Genomic DNA, 21,075 nt, shown 5'->3' with positions numbered 1-21,075 from the left:
GGGGGGGGGCTGTCAGGGGGCAGGAGTGCGGAGAGGGATCGGAGCAGTCAGGGGACAGGGAGCAGAGGGGGTTAGATGGGTTGGGAGTTCTGGGGGGGGGCTGTCAGGGGGTGGGGAGTGGTTGGATGGGGCGTGGGAGTCCCAGGGGTCTGTCTGGGGGTGGGGGTGTGGATAAAGGTTGGGGCAGTCAGGGGACAAGAGGCAGGGAGGCTTAGATAGTCCTGGGGGGCAGTTAGGGGCAGGGGTCCCAGGAGGGGGTAGTCAGGGGACAAGGAACGGGGGGAGGGTTGGGAGGTCAGGGGGGGCGGGAAGTGGGAGGGGCAGGGGCGGGGCTAGGGCGGGGCTCCTCCCGTCCTCTTTTTTGCTCGCTGAAATATGGTAACCCTACTTTTGTGGAATGGAAATGTTGTCACTGAGAAAGAGAGCTTTGCCCCAAGTATTATTGAAACAGGGGAAAAAAACCTCAGCCTCATCACAGAGGGCCCAGTTGTACAAGTCATCCAGGCCTGAATCCACAAAGGGACTTGGCCTTGTGACAATGAGCATTGCATACTGCTTATAAGTTAGGTATCCAGAAAAAGCACAGGAACATCACTGTGATCCACAAAGCCTGAGTGAGGCATAGGGTTGCCAACTTTCTAATTGCACAAAACCAAACACCTCTGCCTGTGCCCCGCCCCTTCTCTGAGGCCCTGCCTCTGCTCGCTCCATCCCTCCTCCTTCCATCACTCACTCTCTCCCACTCTCACTCACTTTCACTGGGTTGGGGTACGGATGCGGGAGGGGGAAGAGTATTCCGGCTGAGGGTGCAGGCTTTGGGCTGGAGCCAGGGATGAAGGGTTTGGGGTGCGGGGAGCACTCTGGGCTGGGATAGGGAGTTAGAGTGAAGGGCGGGGTATGGGCTCTGGTCTGGGGGTGTGGGTTCCGGGTGGGGCCGGAAATGAGGGGTTCAGGGTGTGGAAGAGGGCTTCAGGCTGGGGCATGGAGTTAGAGTCCAGGGGGAGAAGGATTTGGGGGAGCGGGGATGAGGGGTTTGGGGTGCAGGAGGGGCCTCAGGGGCCTCAGGTCAGGGTGTCGGGAGAGTGTGGGGTTTGGGAAGGAGTTTGGGTGCAGGAGGGGGCTCCAGGATGGGGCCAAGGGGTTCAGAGTGCAGGAGGTGGTGCGGGCCCTGGGGTGGGGCTGAGGGGTTTGGGATGACGGAGGGGGTTCTGGGCTGGGACAGGGGGTTGGGGGTGCAGAGGGAGGGTGTTTGGGTGTAGGAGGGGACTTCAGGCTGGGGCAGAGGTGCGGGAGGGGGCTCAGGGTGTGGGGTCTTGATGGCGCTTACCGCAGCTCCCATTGGTCATGGTTCCTGGCCAATGGGAGCTACAGAGCCAGCACCAGGGACAGGGGCAGTGCGCAGAGTCTCCCTGATCACCCATGCGCCTAGGGGCTGCCGGGACATGGTGGTCACTCCTGGCAGCCACGCGGAGCTACGGCAGGCAGGGAGCCTGCCTTAGACCCACTGCACCGCTAACTGGACTTTTAACCGCCCCCTCGGCAGTGCTCACCAGAGCCGCCAGGGTCCCTTTTCGACTGGGCGTTCTGGTCAAACACTAGACGCCTGCGCTATAGGGAGAGAGAGAAGCCTAAGCCAGTGATCCACAAAAGCCAGCAACTAGACATGGAGCCACCTCAGCTAGCCAATGGAAGATGCTGATAAGAGGAGTGTGCCCTCTCATGAAGAAACGTGCCCAAGTGTGGGCTGCAGGAAGGCACCCAGCTCTGATAGTGATCCACAACTGGGAACTCCTGTCTTGGAATCAGGTAGCTTAGATGCCGAAGTCATTCCTTTTGAGTACGAGTTAGATACCAGCTTCACTCCACATGAAATGAGAGTGGGAGGAGGGAGGATACCACTGCCCACCTGATAACTTCAGCCTAATGATTAGCACACTCACCTAGGATGTGGGAGACTCAGGCCTGGTTCCCCACTCCACATGATGGGGAGAAAGAATTTGAACAGGGCTCTTGCACTTCTCTGGAAAGTGTTCTCACCACTGAGCTATAGGATATTCTGATGTGGGGCTTTGTCAGTCTGTCCTATTGAAGCTGTTCCACTTGGGATATATATGTAAAGAAACATTGGGACAGAAAGTGTGTGAGAATGACTGTGTAGCTGCGTGATTAGGGCACCCACCTGGAAGGTAGGAACTTAAATGTCTAGGGAACTTTTACATCAAAGCTAGGTGCCTACAGGTAGGCAGCAGCAGAGCAGTTTTGTTGATTGTAGTGGCATATAAAATTGGTACTTAGGGATGAAAGTACCTTTGTGGATCTGGGTCCAAGCACCTCCAAATCCCATTGCAGAATCAGGTTCCGAAACAATAAGTGACCATTCCAACACACATGCAGGGCTTTGCAGGATTGGGCCTCAAATTTCCTGCTAATTAGAAGTGATTATTTTTCTAATGCTGTTTGGAATAAAGTCATCTCAATGGAGTTACAACCGATATGAGCATGCCCTACTGTCTTTTGCAAGCTGTAATACGGTACAGTTTTATTCAGTTTCAGAAAGAGAGAGAGTTGAAATGTTGATTACTATTTAAGGGAGAAAAAGCTGAAGTTACAGAAGGTGATGGTCATAAAATAGTATGATAAGCAATAAAAAAAATTATTAGAAGCTTGAAATGTGCTGGCAGAGGCAAGAGACAAAGATCAGGCAATAAAAGCCATTTTATTTGAAACTGCAGCATACATACTGCAGGAGGGAGCAAGGGGCACATGTGGCCTAGACCTTGCAGGGCCTTTGATTGTTACAAGAGTATTTGAAGTAGTCACTGGCAGTGCTGCAGCAAGCAGCGTAAGTGAACAAAGAAAAGCTGGCTATGCCTCATTTGAAAGGTTTTCCTGGAAACTTAACTATTTACACCTTCTGGGAGTCTCACTAACCCGTGAATTATAATGCAGCTACCCACTTGAAGCAAAAGGCAGTAATGCAATCAGGGCTGCAAGAGGGACCCGGCGCTGAATTGCTGCCGAAGAGCCCGACATGTCGCCTCTTCCCCTTGGCCACCCCAAGCACCTGCTTGCTGAGCTAGTGCTTGGAGCCAGCCCTGAATGCAATAGTAACTGTCATAGAAAGAGAAGAGGAGTAGATAACTAAAAGGCGTAATTGAAATGCACTACATTTATCGCTCTTATTAACAGACATCCCATCTGACGTGTACATTTAATTAAAAAATGGTTTTCAGTTGCTTTTTTTTTTTTTGATGAGGGTAAGGGAGAGGATTATTTTTAAACACATTTATTCTTGAAATCATAAAATTGCTGCCAACCAGATACATTTCCTTACTAAAAGGAATCTGTGCTCTAATGCAGTGGTCTCCAAACTTTTTTGATCGCGCACCCCTATCAGTAAAAAAAATTTTGAGCATGCACCCCTGCCGTGCCGAAGCAAAAAAAAAAAAAAGCGCTCCTCCTGCCGTGAACCCCCAAGGATCCTCTTGCGCACTCCACTTTGGAGACCACTGCTCTAATGTGACAGCAGCAAATATTAAACACATCTCAGTAATATAGTGAGAGACCCACCGTTTCTGGTCCCTTGGAACTTTGATGTGTATTTCAACACATTTAAAAATGTTTCCACAGCACGGACCTTATCTTGCAGTTTTTCACTTCAGCAAAGCACTTGAGTAGATGTTTAAGTTTAAGCACATGCTTATATCCCATTGACGAGAATATTTAAAGCTGAGCACATGCTTCAGTGCTTCCCCCTCCACATTGATTGACTCAGCAGTTTCACTGATGTCACTATGAGTATAAGAATTGCAGAATCAGACGCAGTACAAACCTTCCAGGACCAATTAAAAGAAAAAGATTCCAGTATTCCCAATGTACATCATTAAACAGTTCCCCAAAACAAATAGCTCACTGCCATGCAGTACCAGCCTCTCAAGCCCAAGTCAGCTGACACGGGTCAGATGGGGGTGTTTTATTGCAATGCAGACATATGCTTAAGGATGCATCTCATACAGGACATAATGCAAGATCATCACGATTGGCCTTTACTGAGCCAGTTGGATTGCAAATGCTACATTTTGTCTCCCCCTGGACTTTGAATCAAGTAACACTTCCTCCCTGACCATTCTATGCTATTAATACACATAATACTTTTGAGTTAATATACATTATATTTTTGAGTTAACATGGTAAAAAATGAATGAACTAGAACACACGCAAAAATGGAAAAGCGAAATGCATAGTTTCCTGTTACTATTTAAATGAAAATATCTTGGGAATATTCAGGGGATAGCTTGATTCAGTTTTTGTTGTTATCATCATACTTTGTTACATCTAATTTTTTAAAGCAAGAGGCAATTTGGAGTCTTTTATAGAATTGAGGCATAGTCATTCAGTTTGTTAGGGGCCAAATCCTGCTTACCTTACTCAATTACAGAATCATAGAATCATAGGACTAGAAGGGACCTCGAGAAGTCGTCTAGTCGAGTCCCCTGAACTCATGGCAGGACTAAATATTATCTAGACCAGTGGTTCTCAAAGCCGGTCCCACTGGCCACGGTTCGCCGCTCCAGGCCAACGGGGGCTGCGGGAAGGGCAGCCAGACCATCCCTGACAGGTGTTTGTCTAACCTGCTCTTAAAAATCTCCAATGATGGAGATTCCACAACCTCCATAGGCAATTTATTCAAGTGCTTAGCCACCCTGATAGTTAGGAAGATTTTCCTAATGTTCAACCTAACCCTCCCTTGCTGCAATTTAAGCCTATTGCTTCTTCTCCTAGCCTCCAAGGTTATGAACAAATTTTCTCCCTTTTCCTTGTAACAACCTTTCATGTACTTGAAAACTTATGTCCCCTCTCAGTCTTCTCTTTTCCACAAACCTAGTTTTTTTCAATCTTCCCTCACAGGTCATGTCTTCTAGACCTTTAATCATTTTTGTTACTCTTCTCTGGACTTTCTCCAGTTTGTCCACATCTTTCCTGAAACATGGCACTCAGAACTGGACACAATACTCCAGTTGAGGCCTAATCAGCACGGAATAGAGCGGAAGAATTACTTCTCGTGTCTTGCTTACAACACTCCTGCTAATACAGACCAGAATGATGTTCGGTTTTTTGCAACAGTGTTACACTGTTGACTCATATTTAACTTATGGTCAACTATGACCCCCAGATCCCTTTCCGCAGTACTTCTTCCTAGGCAGTCATTTCCCATTTTGTATGTGTACAACTGATTGTTCCTTCCTAAGTGGAGTATTTTGCATTTGTCCTTATTAAATTTCATCCTATATACTTCAGACCATTTCTTCAATTTGTCCAGATCATTTTGAATTATAATCCTAATCTTCCAAAGCACTAGCAACCCCTCCCAGTTTGGTATCGTTCGCAAACTTTATAAGTGTACTCTCTATGCCATTATCTACATCATTGATGAAGATATTGAACAGAACTGGACCCAGACCTGATCCTTGCTCAACCGCACTCGTTATGCCCTTCCAGCATGACTGAGCCACTGATAACTACTCTCTGGGAACCGTTTTCCAACCAGTTATGCACCCACCTTATAGTAGCTCCATCTAGGTTGCATTTCCCTAGTTTATGAGAAGGTCATGCGAGACAGTATCAAAAGCTTTACTAAAGTCAAGATAAACCAAGTCTATCGCCGCCCCGCCCCCCCACAGTCCGCTAGCCTTGTTACCCTGTCAAAGAAATCAGGATGGTTTGATATGATTTGTTCTTGACAAATCCATGCTGTTACTTATCACCTTATTATCTTCTAAATGTTTGCAAATTGATCACTTAATTATTTGCTCCATTATCTTTCCAAGTACAAAAGTTAAGCTGACTGGTTTGTAATTTTCCGGATTGTCTTTATTTCCCTTTTTATAGATTGACACTATATTTGCCCTCTTCCAGTCTTCTGGGATCTCTCCCGTCTTCCATGACTTTTCAAAGACAATCGCTAATGGCTCAGATATCTCCTCAGTCACTTCCCTGAGTATTCTAGGATGCATTTCATCAGGTCCTGGTAACTTGAAAACATCTAACTTGTCTAAATAATTTTAGCTTGTTCTTTCCCTATTTTAGCCTCTGATCCTACCTCATTTTCACTGGCATTCACTGTGCAAGACGTCAAATCACCACCAACCTTCTTGGTGAAAATCAAAACAAAGAAGTCATTAAGCACCTCTGCCATTTCCACATTTTCTATTATTGTTTTCCCCCACTCATTGAGTAATGGGCCTACCCTGTCCTTGGTCTTCCTCTTGCTTCTAATGTATTTGTAGAATGTTTTCTTGTTACCCTTTATGTCTCTAGCTAGTTTAATCTTGTTTTGTGCCTTGGCCTTTCTAATTTTGTCCCTACATACTTGTATTATTTGTTTACATTCATTCTTTGTAATTTGATCTAGTTTCTACTTTTTGTAGGACTCTTTTTTGATTTTTAGATCATTGAAGATCTCCAAGGTGGTCTCTTGCCATATTTCATAGCTTTCCTATGCAGTGGGATACTTTGCTCTTGTGCCCCTAATAATGTCTTTTTGAAAAACTGCCAACTGTCTTCAATTATTTTTTCCCTTAGACTTGCATCCCATGGGATCTTACCTACCAACTCCCTGAGTTTGCTAAAGTTTGCCTTCTTGAAATCCATTGTCTTTATTTTGCTGTTCTCCCTCCTACCATTCCTTAGAATCATGAACTCTACCATTTCATGATCACTTTCACCAAAGCTGCCTTCCACTTTCAGAATCTCAAGCAATTCCTCAAAATCAAATCTAGAACAGCCTCTCCCCTAGTAGCTTTCTCCACCTTCTGAAATAAAAAATTGTCTTCAATACAGTCCAAGAACTTGTGCTCTGCTGTGTTATTTTCCCAACAGATGTCTGAGTAGTTGAAGTCCCCCATCACCACCAAGTCCTGTGCTTTGGATTTTTTTTTTTTTAAAACAACTAAGCCCCAACCACCTCCTCTTCCTGGTTAGGTGGGCTGTAGTAGACCCCTACCATGACATCACCCTTGTTTTTTACCCTTTTTATCCTTACCCAGAGACTTTCAACAAGTCTGTCTCCTCTTTCCATCTCAAGTTCAGTCCAAGTATATACATTTTTAATATATAAGGCAACACCTCATCCCTTTTTTCCCTGATGGTCCTCCCTGAGCAAGCTGTACCCTTCTATACCAATATTCCAGTCATGTGTATTATCTCACCAGGTCTCTGTGATGCCAACCATGTCATAGTTGTGTTTATTTACAAGGATTTCAAGTTCTTCCTGCTTATTCCCCATATTTCTCACATTAGTATGCAGACATATAAGATACTGATTTGATCCCCCCCCCCAGTTCTGTCTCATCTATCCCTTGTCTCTCCCTTATGCACATTTCTAATTTCAATAAGACTATTTTTTGTAAAGATAGCAGGATTTAACGTCAAATTTAACCTCTTAAGTCAGAGTGAAAATTCATTTAAAAACTTAAAATTATACTTAAGACACTGAAAGCATTCATATTTGATACAAAAATCATTATGTTGTGAACAAAAATATAAGGCTATAGATAGGTTACCATGATCTTCTTTTTAAACTACCAAAGCATGCATTAACCTTCCATGTTTGCAATGAAATTATTGCAACATTTTGCCAGTCCTTGAAAATTTAAAAAGTGCAATTATCAAAAAAAAAAAAAAAAAAATAGGAAGACGGATACCTATTTTCAATAAGGAAGATGCAGCAGTATGCAATAAATACAGTGAAGGGCTTTTTTAAAAAAAAAATGTTTAAGCTCCTGTAAACATAAGATTTATATATAGCCATATAAAAAATGTTCATCTTCAACCAGTGCCATTATACAAGTGATACCAGGCTTTATTTCTTGGCATTGTCAACTCCATGATTCAAAACTACAACTGCTCTAAAATTGTCCCACTCATACACACTCTCCAGTTCTCTTACTACTTCTGCATTGTTGTGTGTTCTAAATACTCTTAAAGCATCCGATTCAAAAACAAAAGTTTAGTCTGGAAAAACTGTACCCCACAAATTTTTGCCCTGTTTTCTTAAAATCTTAAGTCACAAGATAAACTCCATCTACTTCTGTCAAGCTTATACTTTGTAGTATTTCAGTAGATTCTGACACACACACAGCATATTTTTTACTGAATATGACTGATTTACTAGTCTTGGAGAGTGTAGTGCCATTTATTTCCCTTAGAAAGGGAGAGCTCTTAAAAGCCAGGTGGATTTGCACCAGTGTTTTGAGGCAAAGACCATCATATATCACCTCACAGTACTGCACAGCTTTGCATTCCACACACTTGCCTTTCACCAGCTTTAAATCAATCAGGAGGAAATAGTTTAAACATGAACGAAAGAGGGGAGAACTTTGACTCCGTTTTGTGTTGTAAAAATATGTGCAGATCTGCACATTAACCTAGACAATAGCTCAAAGTGATGAACAGCCATCTTTGATAAATCTTTGGTCACATTAATCTATAGCCCCTGGGAAAACACTAGTCCATCTTCCTATGAGTAACCACACTTTTCTGGCCCCCTATAACATTGTTTGCACTTTAATATCACATTTCACTGCTATTAGCCCAATGCAGGCATTTGAATAATTAATTATTGCAGTGTAATTAAAATTATACCATTAACAGGTTGGTTAATAATTTTAAACTTGAATGCCTAAAGCCAAGCTCCTCAATCCATATAAAAATGGGTTGATTTTCAGAGGTAATAAACATTGGCAACTTTCACTGGCTTAATTATAGTTTGCAGCGTTAAGCATACACTGATCTGAGCATTAACAGCAGGCATTGGTATAGATATAAGATAGCTTCAGATTTGATACAGAGTTCTCCTTTGCATTTTTTTTAAACTATACTCTGAGGAAATGAAAAACTAATAAAATTTAAAAGACTCTCTGGAGTCCTTGTTAACCTCCCATCAAGAACCTTAAGGTAAAGCACTACACTAGAGTTATTCTGCTTTTCCAATAACTACATGTAAAGGTGAGCTCACCCAAACTCCTGCCTACAAGGGCTAGGTGATGCATCAGAATTTGAACCCAGATCCAGATCTAATTTTCACAGCTGGTCCCTATTTCTGTAACAGGTTGAATAAAACCCCAAATCCCAACATCCTGAGAGTTTGTTTTCAAAATCTGGCTCCAAATTTTGCAGCTCAGGTCCTTGTCTAACGTGTATATCAAAGCTGCAGCCACATAATAGAAAAGGTGTGTGTGTGTGGGGGGGAGAACGAGAGCAGGAATTTAAATGCATATGGCCTCCAGCTGTGTTATCGGGTTCATCCACAAGGTATTCAAATTATGGTGGGAGACATGTTAGCCTTATTTCACCCCAGCGATGGTGCCTTCCCCTAAAGCATTCCAAGGTGCTTTACAATTGTTAGGGGCTCTTTTTCAATTTTTGACAGCACTATACAATGTTTGCTCACAGTAATGTAATAAAAAACAGTATTAACTAGGCAAAAACAATTGAGGCCCAGGGTACTTCCTGAATTAATAGCTGAATTGGAAATGGGGTAGCACAAAGTCAAGCTGAGGCCAAAATAACCTCAGTTAGCTATTCATTTCCCAGGAAATACCTTGCACTGAGGTCTTTATTGCTATTAGAACCTGTTCAGAATTTTTTTCAGAAGGAAAATAAACGTTTTCCACCCTGGTGCTGTCATGCCTCCCGAGTGTCGTGGAAATGATTTCTCTGAATAATGCTGATGACCTGGATACTTTTAAAGAATTTATACCCAGTAAAGCAGCAAATCCTATTTTTTTTTTAAATTCAGTTTTCACATAATAATAATAATAATATATGGAGATATACCTATCTCATAGAACTGGAAGGGACCCTGAAAGGTCATTGAGTCCTGCCTGCTGCCTTCACTAGCAGGACCAAGTACTTGCCCCAGATCCCTAAGTGGCCCCCTCAAGGATTGAACTCACAACCCTGGGTTTAGTAGGCCAATGTGCAAACCACTGAGCTATCCCTCCCCCCTAGACATGAACACTCTACGTAGGTTATAATATATCAAATTTTTATCCGGTTAGAATAGAACAATAATGCTAGCCCGTGGAGAAGTATATGAGCTGCATTTCTAGTACAGATATGTAAACAACTTGAAAACGTAGTTTCTATTGTTTCAAACAAGGCGACGAGATAGGTGTTCACTTCCATAAACTGGAGCTACAACAGTAGGTCAAGGTAAGTCACATCAGAGGAGGCGTAAATTGGTTAAAGGCATAACAGCTGTATTGTCCTACTGAGACTGAGGTTAAGTTTAGACGTTCCAACCACGGGACCTACATTTCCCACACCAAATACGCTATCAGATGAGACAACAGAGGTATCTTCAGAAAAGAAAAGCCACTTTTGATAACCTATACTCTCTCCCCTTCCCTTATGTACAGTGTGAGAACTACCCAACCCCTCTTGCAAGTCGCAGGCAGAACCTACGTGGTACTAAGAAGCACAGCAGACTTTCCACTTCAACTGCTGGCACCAGAAGAAAGGAAATGCAGCCGTAGCAATGTGAAAGGCTGATAATTTTTGGATTCTTTCCTCAGTACAAATCCTCCCTCTCACCTCCTTTCCACATACAGAAATGCCTTAAGGAAACTCTTCCCCCATTAATAGGTTTCCAAAACTATAGTGAGACTGATTTTTCATTTGTGCGGGGATGGGGAGATGTAATTACTTTCAACTTGCACTGTTTGTCTAAGTCTGTGTTACCCACCCATCTCATTAATGTCTCATAAATCTCACTGACATTTGCAATTTTTCCTTCTTTCAATAAAAATACACATACGCGCTTAGTTCAGCCCAGAGTCCACATAGGCTTCTGCCAATGTTGATGCAGCCACAGGGCTCCACAGTAAAAATTCCACTTGCAGAGGGAGATGAAGTAGCAGTGACAGAAAAGTTGCAATTGTCCTTTGATTGCATGTGGGTGTGTAGGTAGCCAGTGCAGCTCAACTTGTGGTTGCCACTAAAGGATATGTTGACTCTGCACAGTTTCTTAGCAGGCTCAGTTTAACACTGCCCTTTCCCAGAAAATCCCGCAAAGGGAGCGCAGGCAATGGCAACCCCACCTTCTCCACTCAAGATGAATCCCTCATCCTTTCTGGTGCCAGAGATAATTGACACCTTCCAGTATCCACATCAATGGAACTACCCATGTTCTTTAATGTTTATCACTTTCATAGCTGCTAGAATCTGAATTGCTCTTTTAGGCCCCGATCCTCCAATTTAAAACATGTGAGCCAGCCCCCGCACCTCGAGTCCCTTTGATGCCAGTGGGGTGCTACGGAGGCGCAGCAATCTATGTGCTATCAATTGCATGACTGGGGCCTCAACTCTCTTCATTTCTGCAGTTTCACTGGAGAGAAATGCAGAGCTCTCGGAGCTTTAACCACTAGTCTGTGAAAGCTATTTCTAGTGCAAAGGTGTTTTCTGTTTTGAACGCTCTGCCTTTCTGCATGGTCAAGCCCCCTTTTTAATGCTGCTGCTTCTTTTTTAGATGCTTTAGTACTTGGATTTTTACCCTACTGATTTTATGCTGGTTTGTTCCTGTTCCTATTGTTTTAACTGTGAAGTGCTCCAAGTATCTGAGCTAGCAGAGATGATGCTTTAAGAAGTAAAATTATTACGTAAGATTATCATACAGTTAAACAATTGTAATGGGCACTTAGCTCTCCAGATAAAGCGAGTGTGCTCCCCACTTTACAGTTAGCAACCAAGGGATCTGCAGCATTTTTAACTCCTACCCCACTTTCAACTTACTGAATTCATGGCTTCCTGATAAATACATGCACTATGAAGAAATTCTAGTTACAATGCTCCAAGAGAGCAGCAATTGTTAATGAAATGTATTATTTGCAGTCTGTTAACACTAACAGTGTGGTAGGCGCTGTCCAAACATATCATAAAGCAGCCCCCTGCCCAAAATTTTTTTCAGACATTACTATAAACGTGCAAAAAAGACAAACAGAGGTGATTTGGGACATTTTTGTAGTATAACTCAAAGATAGCTTTGATTTTAAAATGGACTTTGGCTTGCCCATTAATCACCAATAAAATCTGAGCCCTTTGGAATGAAAACAAATTAGAATGGCCAAGACTGAGGTTTAAAAATTGGCCATTGCATATGAAAAGTATTTTTTTCCAATCAGTTTCACAAGAATTTTTATCTCATGCCAAATAATGTAATTGTATTCAAGTGGGAACAGATTGGAAGCAACTTTGGTTTGTTTTTTTAAATGTATGTTATTTAATTTTTATCATCAATTTTCTGATAATCAGTACCAGAATTCCTTTTAAAAGATTCAGGGCCCAGTTCTGCAGTCCTTATTCACATGGGTCCCGATTCAAGAAAACTTCCATTTTTCGGGCCAACACTTGTGCACGTGGTTAACTTTAAGTCCTTTCCTGGATTGGGACTGTGTTGTATCCCTGAATCATGCAATTAGTCCTACTGAGTATTTGAAAAAGTATGTATTACTAAGTGTGAGTAAGGATTGCACAGTATGCAAAATAGTATTAAGAACAAGACAAGGAATGCCAGTAACATACCAATACAATATACTGATGCCTATGAGATCCATATAGAACCTGCATTAGGGGAACAAGAGGACCTCAAGATCATATGGTAAACTCTAATACAAAAGCATTCTCCTGAAGGATTATTGATGGGGGAAAAAAGGAAAGAAAAGAACAAAATCCCATATCAATGCCCCTCCACAAGACCTGGGAAGATAAAGCAAGTCAGCAGGACTGTATTTCAGAGATACTTAACGGCTTTGCCCCACATTTTAAAGAAAAATTATTATTATTATTGTCAACAGCTTCCTCAACAGTCACAACATCCAGTATTTTTCAAAGCCATTTCTGAAGGAGAATCTGCGTCTTTCCATTTCAAACAGGATTACTTTTTAGTGACCATCAGTGCTGCTAAAAGCAGCTTTTTAAAAACTCCCTTATTTGCAGCCTCGAGGTTTTTATTAGGGCCCGTTAAAATAAATTTAAAAAATTATATTATATATTTATTTATTTTATATATATGTCTGTCAAAAATTAGGTTTTCAAGTAACATTAATTTTTCATGAAAGGAGTCTGCTTTCCACAGCAAATTTTCCAATTATCAATCAAAAATGTCTAACACCAAAAAATCAAAAATTATTCAGAAATGCCGCCCTGGTTCCACTTGAGAGTTGCCGTTCCATGGCGATGAGTACTGGATGTCTCATGCCTTCATCCTTCTCCATGAGTCAGGCTATCCAGCTGGACCACAATCTCCTATGACTCACCACAACAAGAGAGGAGACCATAGTGCATCATGGAAGATGTGCTCCTGCCAGAGAGCCTGGCCTATAGAGAAGAGCGGGGACATAACTCCCCCAAACCACAACTCACATGAGGCACCACAGCGGTACTTCCAAATAAAAATGTTCAGTGGTCAGCTGAAAGTTTTCCCGTTTTCTATTTTTTACCAAAAAGTTCAATCTTTCTATGGAAGAAAACTTTATTTTCCAATGAGATCTCACTTGTATTGTTTAATATCACGGGGTAGCCGTGTTAGTCTGTATCCACAAAAACAACAAAGTGTCCGGTAGCACTTTAAAGACTAACAGATTTATTTGGGCCTAAGTTTTCATGGGTAAAAAACCTCACTTCTTCAGATGCATGGAGTGAAAGTTACAGATGCAGGCATTATATAATGACACATGAAGAGAAGGAAGTACCTCACAAGTGGAGAACCAGTGTTGATAGTGCCAATTTGATCAGGGTAGATGTAGTCCACTCCCAATAATAGATGAGGAGGTATTAATTCCAGGAGAGGCAAAGCTGCTTTTGTAATGAGCCAGCCACTCCCAGTCCCTATTCAAGCCCAAATTAATGGTGTTAAATTTGCAAATGAATTTTAGTTCTGCTGTTTCTCTTTGAAGTCTGTTTCTGAAGTTTTTTTGTTCAAGAATAGTTACTTTTAAATCTGTTATAGAATGTCCAGGGAGATTGAAGTGTTCACCTACTGGCTTTTGTATGTTACCATTCCTGATGTCCAATTTGTGTCCATTTATTCTTTTATGTAGGGACTGTCTGGTTTGGCCAATGTACATGGCAAGGGGGCATTGCTGGCACATGATGGCATATATAACTTTAGTAGATGTGCAGGTGAATGAGCCCTTGATGGTGTGGCTGACGTGGTTGGGTCCGCTGATGGTGTCGCCAGAGTAGATATGGGGACAGAGTTGGCAACGAGGTTTGCTACAGGGATTGGTTCCTGGGTTGGTGTTTCTGTGGTATGGTGTGTAGCTGCTGGTGAGTGAGTATTTGCTTCAGGTTGGGGGGTTGTCTGTAAGCGAGGACTGGCCTGCCTCCCAAGGTCTGGAAGAGTGAAGGATTGTTTTCCAGGATAGGTTGTAGATCGTTGATTATGTGCTGGAGAGGTTTTAGCTGGGGGCTGTACGTGATGCCCAGTGGTGTTCTGTTATTTTTAGAGCACTTAAGTCTGTGCTAGGCAATTTGCTTGCTCCCCACCTCAGAAGGTTTAATCCTGCACACACCTACTATAACATAGCACCTATTATGGTAGTATTCCCTCTTCAATTTCACTACTTACAAAAATACACAGTACACCTGGAATAGCAGGGAGGGATGAGATGATCCTGATTGCTTACAACTCTATATCCCCTTTAGTAATGGATTAGAACCACTAACGTTTAGTCAAAATCTCCTTTCATAAACATTTAAAAATAATATGGGATTTAGGACTACTTTGTCAGTGAGCCACTGGTTTGTGGGTGTGCAAAATTTGTGTGAGCATCCATTTTCACCCCTTGAAACCTGCACATGTATATGCAAATTGTGCCTCTAGCTATGCTATTTGATTTCCTCACACATATGCAGGTTATACATAAAATAAGAACTAGAGATAGAAACATGTCTGCACATGCATAATACAGTTCTAACGACTACTAAACCCTTAAGGGCCTATCAGGAGATAGCAAAAGTACGTCCTGCATTTTGCTCAAAGAAATGAACAGTTTACATCCTCTCAGTGTTATGATCTTCAGATCTTTTACGATGGCTTTCCTATTTCCAATTCAGCCACATTTATATTTGATGGCGGGAAAAGGTCAAATTAGAGACGCTCTTGATCATCCAGTGTTCTGAACACTGTGGCTGATACTGCCGTTATTTCATCCAAAACAGGTGCAAGACTCCTTTACCTTCCTGATGCATGATAATAAAATACTGCATTCTGCAATGTATTCAAACTATATGTTTTTTATTTGTTGTAATTACGTCTCAGAAGTTCAAGGATATGTAAGTCTTCAACAGTCTTCTTTATAACTTGGGCAAAATTATTGTCTCCCATACCCCTCCATCCTTACCTCTCAGTTCTGAATGGAGCTGGAATGAGCATGACTGTTTTTATTTAGGATCTTCTAGCACTGTATCTTCCTAAAACATCTTTAGTCTCGCACGGACACCATCCATAGTGTCCACACAGCTCCAAAAAACATTTTATTGTGGCAAAGGATCGTATAGATAAATATAGGACCCGGAGACAAATTAGCAAGCTTTTCTTAGAGCATCATGATGGAGCTGTCATTTTTTAAAAGATCCTGATCCCACTGAAGAATGAAATAATTATCAAATTTTAAAAGTTAATAAAAATAAAAAAGGCTTATTAGTTAGGACAAGAGCTGGTTGACAAATTTTCATTGGAGCAGTTTATCATCTGCAAATGACGTTCAGTTAAAATTAAAATACCGGTACTTAAAGGGAACATGTCATTTTGATGATATTTTCTATGGGAAAACTTCAAAACAATTCGAACTGTGGTGTTTTGTCTTGCCTTTCTCATTTCATCTTTGTCATTTTAATTTCAGTGTTAATCAATTTTAACATTGCATTATAATTATAACATTTTATATTATATAATGTTTAGACATTATCAAACCAAAATGTTTTGATAAGGTTGTTGCAGTTTTTCTAAAAGAAAATATCTTTAGAATTTTCATTCCACAATAAATTTTGACTTTTCATCCCAATTTGAAATTCCATTTGCTTACTAGTGCTAATCAAAACAGTGCTTAACTGAAAAAGCCCCTCTATGCTCTCCCAGTACATCCCTCGGCCTGCGATGCTTCCAGCAGCTCCCATTGGCCTAGAGCAGCGAACCACGGCCAGTGGGAGCCGCGATTGGCCGAACCTGCGGACGCAGCAGGTAAACAAACTGGCCCGGGGTTTTCCCTACACAAGCGGCATCCCAAGTTTGGGAAACACTGCTCTAGGTATTCCTGTTGGAGCAGTACACCTCTCTCCCCACATATACACAATACAAACAAAGCCACAATAGAGCCCTAAGGTCCAAGCTGGTTTACTCTCCCCTTCCAAAAAGGAATCCAGTTAAAATTTTAAAGTAGGTCAAAATTTGGGCTAAGCTCTCCACTCCCTCGCTCCCACCATTTAAATTTTCTAACTCTACCTGATTAGCCATTTATAGTTCAGTGTTTCTACATTCTCAATTGCATTAAGAGACCATTCACATTTGCTGATTTCTCTACTTTCCTGGTCGGCTGCCTGAGAACTTTTCCACTTCTTTCCAAAAGCAAAAAACGTAGTTTGCTTTTTTGAAGGACGCCCATTGCTCGTGGAATATATTTGACTTGGAAGCAGTCCCATTTCATCTTCCTATGCTTTCAGATGTTAGCTCTTCTCGGTCAGAAATCTTAATTCCTATTTTATTGTTTTAAAGAAATCTACTAAAATTATGGATCATATATAAATCTGAAAACAGTAATTATAAATATTCCAAAAACTTTGAACTAATTCTCTACATTATTAAAATACAGACTTTTTTGAATGACTTGGGACAGTTCCTCCCCATTGTATGGGCTATTGAAGAACACATTTTACAGTATATAAATACAGTATTGGGGTGGAGGGATAGCTCAGTGGTTTGAGCATTGGCCCGCTAAACCCAGGGTTGTGAGCTCAATCCTTGAGGGGGCTACTTAGGGATCTGGGGCAAAAATCAGTACTTGGTCCTGCTAGTGAAGGCAGGGGACTGGACTCGATGACCTTTCAAGGTCCCTTCCAGTTCTAGGAGATAGGGTATCTCCATTAATTAATTTATTTATTTAAATCGTATGTAGAGCTCATTAATATTTGGAATTCATTTTCTACCCACCCCCCCTTGCAACAAACATTTGACCTCTGGGCTTTACAAAATTAAGAACACATATTAGGCCTGCCATGCTAATCCATTTCATTTTAAATTAAAATAAAAAATTCCTAGTGTCTTTATAGTCACCGGCAAAACATCTCAAAGTTACACAACATAATAGGCTCTAAAGCCACAAGGGACCATTTTACACAAGGAGGAAATAAATTTGTTACATAAATAGGACTTAAACACCTCAATATCAATCACTCTCTTTTCAAATCTTCATCCTTGGAAAAACTGCTATACATCTGTACACAGATTTGCATCATACCTAGAGAAGTGTACAAAAATAAAAATCCCCAACATAAACCTAGAGGACTTCCATCATACAGGAAAGCAGAGCTGAATTAGGCTTTATCCTCATTTTAAGATTCCATATTACGAGGCTGTTGTACTGTATCCTGACTTCTACATAACGTTCAATACTGAGTTCTGACCATTCTCCTCTCCTAAATGCAGCGCCGGCTCTGGCTTTTTGGCCGCCCCAAGCAAAAAAAAAACCTGTGGTGCGGCCGGAGCGTGGGTGCAGGGGGACCGGCTGTGGGGAGGAGAGGAGGGAGCGGGCGGGAGAGAGAGAGAAGGGGGCAGCCAGGGCTACAGCAGGGGCGCTGCCACACAGCCCCTCCCGCTGCTACGCCTCCTGCCGCCTGGGCTCCGCTCCGGTCGGTGGGGAGGGAAGGAAGAGGACTGCCTTGCAGGGCTCTCTGGTTCTCCGCGCTGCCGCCCACTACAGGGCAGCCGGAGCGGAACAAGAACAAAACAAAACAAAAAAGTGGCCGTGCCACCCTAAGATTGGGCAGAATGCCACCTCCAACAATCTGCCGCCCCAAGCACCAGCTTGCTCAGCTGGTGCCTGGAGCCGACCCTGCCTAAATGTTCTGTTCTTCTCCTTTTCCAACTGCAAAGGCTGCTATAAGCTGCGCCAGCCACCAATCGCCCCCAGGAGCTGCTACCACAGCTAAGGATAGCCAGAGTGGAGAGGGAAACACCAGACAAGTCCAGCAGGTTGATAGCGGAAATGGTACAGAAGCTGTAGCCCACCAGAGGATTCCACCTAGGCAGGGAAGGCTGGATCAGACAGACAGTTTTAGAATGGCTTTGCACTGCTGATTCAGGGACATTCATATATTTTATTTCTTTAATTTCTGTATTTTTGGAGAAACAAGAATAAAGTGAAATTGCCCAGAACTAGAAATATCAGCATCTGAACCTAGTCTGGTTCCAAGTAAGCTTTGACCTGCAGGCCTCACTGAGACAAACATAGGGGGAACAAGTATGCTGCTGCTGTTTGGCTGGAGAGAGTTTCCTGCAAGCTGTCAAATCAGCCCCTTTTCCCCAGAAATGGAGAGCCACGGGTGTATTGCTGGGATTATCTCAGGGTAAGCGCAAGGGTTCTCAACCAGCCAGCCAGTTGAAATTGAAGGAGCAAAGAAACAGAGCATAGAAAGGCAAACTTTGACAAGGTAGCACAGGATCGCAGGTCTGCCCAAGAAATTAGGCCTCAAAGGTGGGCATGGCCACAGGTTGCTTGATGGTAAGTGCATTCTCAACTACATTTTAAGCTTTGAGATTCTGGCATGAACAAATTAAGTTCTGTCTTTGGGGAGCGACAGGAACATAGAGTTAATATTAAATCAGAAGCGGGGAGCTGTTCGAGATTGAATTGTTAAAATGATTAATATCCACTGAAGTCAGTGTATATTAAAATCAGGGCTAGTCAAGGTAAGCATTTAAAAACAAAAAAAAATTTTTAAAGGAAAAAGGTTCATTTACTCAAAAAAAAAACAACCCCCACAGTTTTTCTATAGAAAAAGCAAAAGGGATATGAAAAAGGGAAGGGACGACAAAACAAAAACAACAAACCAGAAAACCAAAAAGTCCTTGAAAAGTCCTTTTTATTGAAAGACAGGAAATTTTGACCAGAACGCAAATTTTGGTTCAAAAGCCATTTTTCATCACAAGTAGGTTTGAAGACAAAATTTCAAACTAGTTCTAATTAGAATAGGCTGATGAGATTGGTACCTGAGGGGCATAGCACAGTTATCCTTTACTAGGTTTACTATGAGGTTCGCAAAGGGTAATGGATCATGGGGGAAATTACTAGATCACAAAATTATATTTTAAGCTGAGATATTAAAATAGCTTGTAGTTTTATTTTGCCTGCAAGCAAAATTATCACACTCGTTTTTGGTTTTAGAACATAAACAGCAGATATTGAAGTATAATACACAGAGTATCACAAGCTCTCTCTTGAGACAGCCCTCCAAAACAGTTTGTGGATATTACAGACCCATGCTATTCTTCCCTGAGATTTTCCCATCAATTAATGTAAATCTGGCATGAAGAGAGACATTCTTCAAACACACCATTCACACCAAGCTATGGAATCAATTACACGTGCAGGAACAGTACCTCCTCTCTGGCTTGGTTCTGTGCCTTTGAGAATGCCGGCTGCCTCTCAATGTTCCTCTGTTCAGATGGCTGTCATTGCGGCCCGTGGAGGAAACTGAAGCCCAAAGACCTCTCTGAAGCTGCTCCTCATTTCTGTGAAGTGGCACAGACGTACGGATGGCAGAGATGACATGGCCGGAATAAGGGGTCAATGGATCTTCACGACGGTGGGAATGCTGGGGTGCAAGAGTTCTTTCCAAGGCTGGGTACTGTTGCCCTGGTCTAGAATAAGCCCTGTCGTGGTAATAGCTTGGGAGGCAGGGCCGGGTTTGCTCCATCACCCCACCACTGCAACTTCGAGAGCAAGCAGACCAGGGGCCCCAACTGCCCCATATGCCTGGGATTCCTGCGCTGCTGTCTTCAGAACTTTGTTCTTCTATCCTCTGGGGAACCTGAGGACACAGATGGACAGAATTAGGGTAACTAGAAATTACACTGCAATATAAAGGAAAACTCTACTTTCCTTTTAAAAGCCATTCATTCCATCCTCATGGAAATTAAACCCAAGCTGACATTTGCTTCACTCTGCTAGCACAGGAGGTAGCATCCCTCTTAGAACCATCAACCCTTCAGACTAAAAGTTGTTTTTGGACTTTCTGGACAGGGGTGGATTTCCCTTTGGCCTCCATGGTGGAAAATGCTGCTCAGTGCAAAGTTCAGAAGCGTGGAGATGGAAAACTATTTTTTTCTTCCACATCAACAGCAAAGTCAGATGGGAGGGGAAATTAGTTAAATAAATAAAAAAAAACACCCTCAAGTCACTTAGCACACAATGACTGAAAGACATCATAAAAGATCAGAGTTACATTTTTGTTCTCTGTGACAGAGACTAAGATGTCTCTGCTTGTTTCTCCCCTGCTTGTGACTGAACAATAGTGATTGCAAGTGGTGGATTGAGGCTTACATGACATTTCAAACTGAACTTTTTATAGAAGCAGCAAAACCAAAAAGAGGACAAGAAAGCTGCATTCTTGAAAAAGTGCACTGCATCCTCTTTTTCTATTAATGCAATCTGCTATGGGCTGGATTGTAACCTTACAATTTCAGAAGCAGGTCAGGACCTGGGTTCTTAATCTACTTCTGTGTTGTTCAGAGAGAAATAAGATGATCCAGCTTTCACTGGAGCAGCTTACTTCCCTCAGCTGCACAGCCTATTCCCCACTCACCTACATGGCATGAGGAGCAGCAGCCAACCCACGCCTGATCTTCCTCATGTAGGGTTACCATACTTTAAGCCTCCAAAAGGAGGACACTCCACGGGGCCCCGGCCCCGCCCCAGCCCCACCCTCAACTCCGCCCATTCCCCAAAGTCCCCGCCCCAACTCCGCCCCCTCCCCTGCTTCCTGCGTATATTTGATTCGCGGGAAGCCTGAAGCAGG

General features: G+C 42.4%; 1 protein-coding gene across 2 annotated transcripts in view; it reads right to left on the bottom strand.

Annotated features, from left to right (window-relative positions):
- Positions 1-21,075, bottom strand: part of THSD4 (thrombospondin type 1 domain containing 4) — a 727,210-nt gene that overhangs the window by 543,292 nt on the left and 162,843 nt on the right. For both annotated transcript variants that reach the window (XM_034783208.1, XM_034783207.1), the window contains exon 4: positions 19,658-20,088. In XM_034783208.1, coding sequence (XP_034639099.1) covers positions 19,658-20,088 — 431 coding nt within the window. The remainder of the gene's footprint in view (positions 1-19,657; positions 20,089-21,075) is intronic.

This window comes from Trachemys scripta, chromosome 10, assembly GCF_013100865.1.
Source record: "Trachemys scripta elegans isolate TJP31775 chromosome 10, CAS_Tse_1.0, whole genome shotgun sequence".
In the NCBI taxonomy this organism is placed as follows: domain Eukaryota; kingdom Metazoa; phylum Chordata; order Testudines; family Emydidae; genus Trachemys; species Trachemys scripta.
Note: the sequence above shows the minus strand (reverse complement) of the source record. Positions and strands in the feature narration are given on the sequence as shown.